The 5,519-nt window shown below is 48.7% G+C and overlaps 1 protein-coding gene across 1 annotated transcript; it reads left to right on the top strand.

Annotated features, from left to right (window-relative positions):
• Positions 1–3,728: 3,728 nt before the first annotated feature.
• On the top strand, positions 3,729–4,805 carry LOC119095774 (techylectin-5B-like). Its single transcript, XM_037218628.1, has one exon. It carries the CDS (start codon positions 3,729–3,731, stop codon positions 4,803–4,805), a length of 1,077 nt encoding a protein of 358 aa, XP_037074523.1.
• The last annotated feature ends 714 nt before the right edge of the window (positions 4,806–5,519 follow it).

Here is a 5,519-nt window from a genome sequence, read left to right as displayed (position 1 = left end):
ACCAATAGCAGTATTTTTCCACCATTCTCAGCACCCAGCATCCCACTCAGGTTGCAGTGACCATGACATTGATGACTCACGAACAATGCTCGCCTGTACACAAAAGTTAGGATGACAATATGATGTGCATCAGTAATAATACGGCTCTATGTTTTCAGAATTCTTAAGGGAATGACAATTTTACAAAGCTATACAATGTGAGCCTATGCTGAGCACGCCCATTAATGAACTGCACGGACCAGCCCCCACTACCAAAAATGAATTGCTGATATGACATGCAATGGATTAATTACATGCTGTAATACCTTAATAGGTTCGAAATGTTGGCAAGATTCTAATGAACTACCAGCTTGTCTCTGTACACCACAACATAAGTGCTAGTGTTTATCTTAGTTTGCCAGCATTCCTTTGTCATGTTGAAACACAAACATGAAGGTAGAGGTAGGCATCGATATATCACATTTTATTGGGGATCGGTAGACTTAAGAATACCAAAAACAATGCTCTCCCTCAAAAGTTCAAGTCTCGCGCGCACACTCCCCATCACATCAGGTTCAATACAAGCCACTGGCACACACCACCAGTGATCACCCACATTTCGAGCCCCGATTCACACTCTTTTGTGAAATAAGTGTGATCTCACATTTGAACAGTTCGCGGACTATCAAATGGCAGATTTTCTCGCAATTTCCGCACGGATTTTCAGTCATAACACCGGATTTTATCGCGACCCCTCTTCAAAACAAGGTCCCAGCGGGGGTTCATGGTAATGCGACTCAAGGGGTTCTACTTGTAGAACGTAATTTTGTGTTCTAAATTTAAATTTGTTGTACCATATGTGTGAAATATTTGAAATATATAGTGAAATATTTAAAATTTATAGTGAAATATATATATATATATATATATATATATATATATATATATATATATAATTACTGTAATGTTTCCCTTATTGTATAATGCCTTGCTAATCTATAAACTCGTGCAAGGTTGTGTGCTCCGGTACACAAGGCGCCAACTGAGCTGTCTGTAAGAGAGGCATTAGTAGAAAAAACGCCTGCCAAAGGATAGATTTTCCGTCGCGTCTTCTTTATGATAACTTTCGGGAGATTGTCCGTTTTTGGGTGCCGTGCTTTTTTGCAGTCGGCGGCGTTTTTTTATGACACTGGCCTGTGGCCTGGAAACAAGAAGAAATGACCCGTTGACGAGGAATGCCGCGCAACCCGAAAGCACTCCCGCTTACGTTCGCGACACGCATTCAGCAGCGAAATCTTGCTAACAGTCAATCATCTTCCGCGCATTGTGTCATACGTTACGCGTCATCGCTTTTTCGAATGTACCAGCGGCCACGCTGTTTTGACCATAAGTAGAAAATAACCTGTAACATCACGGCGACCGCATGACGTTTCTATGACATCATCATTGCGGAGGCAACTTTGAAATAGGCTCCAAATAAACCTCTTCGCACTTTTGCGAGCGTGTAACTCAGGACCCAGAGGGCTTTGGGTCTTAAAAGGGGCATGACTGTTAAATGCATCAAAAGGTCTTCAAGATGGCTATTTCAGTTCAAAACTACATACAAATGTGGAACATTCCCTTTTAAGGAAGCAAACGTGTCTTCATCTGGAAATGTGTTTCAATGTGTAAGAAGATAGCAAAGGAGTAGCTCCACAAAAGAGGGAAACCTCGCAGCTATTGATCTTGCACGGGCACATGGAACAGCTATACAGCTGCATGAAGTCACGATTATGTGGATGTGACGTAGAAAAATAGCATTGCCGTCAACAGCAGCATGGTATACTATTTTTTATCACGAAGGATTGCGGGATCCAATCATAGAAACTCACGACTGATACTTGAAGTCTTCAGGGCATCTATGATAATTTGTCTTGTGGAAACCAGCGAAACAGATTTTACCAAGAGGTGGAAAAGACTTTTCTAGGCAACAAAATTTTGCGATTTAGCAACCATGCTTCTCGATAAGCCATGGTTTAATTGCATTATCCTACCGTGCACAACATTGATTGATAGCCAATTGGCGGCCGTTATGTTTGTAAGCCGTGCTCATGAAAGCCAGATAAGAGGAACTCAACAATTACATTTGTATTGGCATTTGTCGCCGCCTTGCTAATGGAATGGCAAGATTTGAATGACGTTACTATGACGCCATAGATGCCTGGGTGACCTTGAAATAGTCTCCCCAAAATAATCTGTACATCTTCACGGGCACGTAGCTCAGAAATTCCAAAGGTTTAGGCCTTGGGAAGAGCAGGGCTGTGAACTGCACCTTATGCTATTAAAAACGCCTTTTTCAGCTCAAAACCTCATGCAAATGTGTAAAACACCGTTTAACAGGGGTGGCGTCCATAAGACTTTATGGGGGGCGTTACTCGGCCAAGTCGTTACAAGTTTCTCGTAGGGACACTAATGAAATATGTCCTGCTTCTCAAAGACAGCACAAAGATCCCAGCCAGTAAGTCCCTGAGTGGTAAGCATTGGCAAGGTAGACTCTCCTTAGGGTCAAGAACGCTACCTTGGCGATTCTAAGAATGTAGAGCCCCTCTGAGCCACATGGCAACAACGTTTCAACTGTGCGCTGTTGTCATGTTCTTAATTAGGTGAAGCTGGCGTAAACAGTCCGTCATGACAATTGTTCTGTCCCAACTTGTTGCCTAGCAGTAGGAAAGTTGCAACCTGTCACAAGATTTCGCTGAGGCCAATCCACCGTTTTCTTAGCCAGCCTCTTTTATCCTTAGTTTGGGTATGACAGTATGGCCGTTTCGACGTCCTTACCCCCCCCCCCCCCCAACCCCCTCCATTCGTTCGCGTTTTGAGGCTTAACCTCAATAACGCTCGTTTGACAACAGCATAAATGCAGCCCACCCCCCCACCCCCAACACCCGTCAGGAAAGCCGATGTGAAGAAAAGGCCCTGAAATTGCGGGGCGAGATCTTTTTAGAATGCTTACTTTTGGTTGCATTTCAATATTTAAAGGTGAGTTTGTATCCGCAGGGGCTGTCTTGACTGACCCGATGTTAACTAAACGTCAGGTGTCTTCTAATCAGCACTGGTCATCTAGATATCGGTTTTTACAATATCTACCTGTAAAGTCTAAATCTCATTATTTATTTCACTCCCATCTTGGGGATTGCTGGCACTTTCCTTCCTACTTATGTTTGTTGCCACCATTGGCACACACTGAGCTAAGGTTAGACTTGTGTGGGTTTGCAGGAGGCTAAGCGATTAAGTGCCGAGCAGAACCTTCCACAATAGCTGAGAAATCGACTTATGTTCTTTTCAACCGCGGTTCTACATCTATCGTCCGCTTCGACGGATGGACACGAATTGTGTACGGCATTTTTTTGCCAAGATACTGTAAACAGCTCTGACCTATAGGGACAAGCCACGCGACGTTGACCTGATGTCCCTGGATCCCATCTTGGACCGACTACCGTACCCCTGTGACGCTTTTCAGTTAAAAGGCGTGCAGCCTTTTTCAGGCTAAACTACGTATCGTGCATGAAGTAAAAAGGCATCTTCCGCGAAGCATGGTTGCACGAGGTAGCATTGTGCAAACGTGTGTCAAGTGGATTCCGGCAAGCAGGCAGCTGCCAGGGCACCTAGTGATTCCACGGGTCTTCCTCAGTCCTGGTCACTGTCATGATGTATCTACAGGAGGCCGTCTGGAGACCAGCTCGGCCCTGCTGGTGCTGTTGCTGGCCTGGATGACGGTAGCGTCGGCCGTCTATACGCTGCCGGCCACCGCCGGTAGGGAGAGCAGGCTGCAGTTCTGGAGGGTGACTCAGGTTGGCTGGTCGCCGCCGGCCGCTGCCGTGTACGCCCAATGGCCGGCCAGCTCGGCCTGCCGGTGCCGCCTCCTGTGTCTGGTCCACCGCCACTGCGCCGCCGCCGAGCTGGCCGGCGAAGACGGCGAGCTCTCCTGCCGGCTGGCCTCGCGCCGCGGCAACAGCACGGCCAACACCACGGCGGAAGCGGCCTTCGTGCGCGACGGGCACGCCGAGCTGGGTGAACGCTGCCTCAGCTCCGCCGAGTGCTGGCAGGCGGACCCGGGCGCCGCGTGCGAGGCCGGTGTCTGCGCCTGCCTGTCGGCCCAGCTGACGCCCGCTGGCCGCTGCGCCATCCGCGACTGCACCGAAGTGACGTCGCTCGGTGCCGGCGCCAGCGGGCAGTACGAGATGCTGCTGGCGCCGGGTGAGGCGCCAGTGCAAGTGTACTGCGACATGGAGACGGCCGGCGGCGGCTGGACCGTGTTCCAGCGGCGCCAGGACGACCCCGTGCAGATCGACTTCTCCCGCGACTGGCAGAGCTACCGCGACGGCTTCGGCAATGTCTCCGGCCAGTTCTGGCTCGGCAACGAGCTGCTCCACCGGCTCACCGCCCGCGAGCCGCAGCAGCTGCGCGTTGACCTGGAGGACTTTGAGGGAGGGCGTCGCTTCGCCCAGTACGGCTCGTTCCGCGTCTCGGACGAGGCGGACCAGTACCGGCTCCAGCTGTCGGGCTTCTCGGGAGACGCAGGAGACTCAATGGCTTACCAAAGCGGAGCCCAGTTCAGCACCAGAGATAGGGACAACGACGAAAAACTCATCAGCTGTGCCCAAAAGCATAAGGGAGGTTGGTGGTACAAGGCATGTCATTTCGCAAACCTGAATGGCCTGTACATGAGGGGAGCAACGCCGGAGAGGTCCGGAAATGTCATCAGCTGGTTTCACTGGAAGGGGCACGACTACTCGATGAAGGGCACGGAAATGAAGACAAGACCCGCCCGCTACACTCCGACCTAAGCCTGCCTGAGATCGATCCAATCAATCTAGCCGGCCATACGGCGTTCCGGACCTTCACTTGGCGTTGAGAGCCTCAGAGGTCCCCAATGCCCTCTGAAATAAAGTTTGAACGGTTTTGAGCATGGTACTGAAATTTTGTTTTAGATGGGTTGACAGCATTTTAACGCATGACGGGTAAATTGAAATCCTGATCTACGCGGTTCGTGATCTTTAACCTGTTCTCGAGTTCCTATCGACGAGATGCTGGTCAAAGTGAAAATGGTGCTTGTTTGTGACAGAAAATGTACTCCGAGGAGCTTTTCTGAGCTGATAAAGTTGTTTCCCTTATTACTCTTATGTGCATCATTGTTATTCAGGCTGCTTCTTTAAAGTCGAGCCGTGTAAGGCCCAGTCCGGCATGCTTTGACCTTTTGGAACAGATTTTACATTTGAGCTTTATTTGTTTGATATATTATATTAGATGGCGTTCAACGATACATTTCCTAACACTTTTGGAAGGTCTTTCTAATTCCGTTTTTCCTATTGATGTGGCATGATTCATATTTACGTTCATGTTCAGGTTATTGACGAATCCTCCCAACAAATGGTATATTGTTTGATTTCCCACAGGTAAAATTGTAGCACAAGTGCAATATCAAACAAACGACCATAGCGCGTCGTACGCACACCACACATCACACACATGGGTGGAACTTTGTATCTCCCTGGGGGACC

Source organism: Pollicipes pollicipes, unplaced genomic scaffold, assembly GCF_011947565.3.
Source record: "Pollicipes pollicipes isolate AB1234 unplaced genomic scaffold, Ppol_2.1 Scaffold_4219;HRSCAF=4965_pilon_pilon_pilon, whole genome shotgun sequence".
NCBI lineage: Eukaryota > Metazoa > Arthropoda > Thecostraca > Pollicipedomorpha > Pollicipedidae > Pollicipes > Pollicipes pollicipes.
The sequence above is the reverse complement of the archived record's forward strand: the minus strand, read 5'-3'. Positions and strand labels throughout refer to the sequence as shown.

What these genes read in the sequence shown, in the direction of transcription:
- LOC119095774 (XM_037218628.1), top strand. Translation starts at nt 3,729, where the DNA reads ATGACGGTAGCGTCGGCCGTCTATACGCTGCCGGCCACCGCCGGTAGG.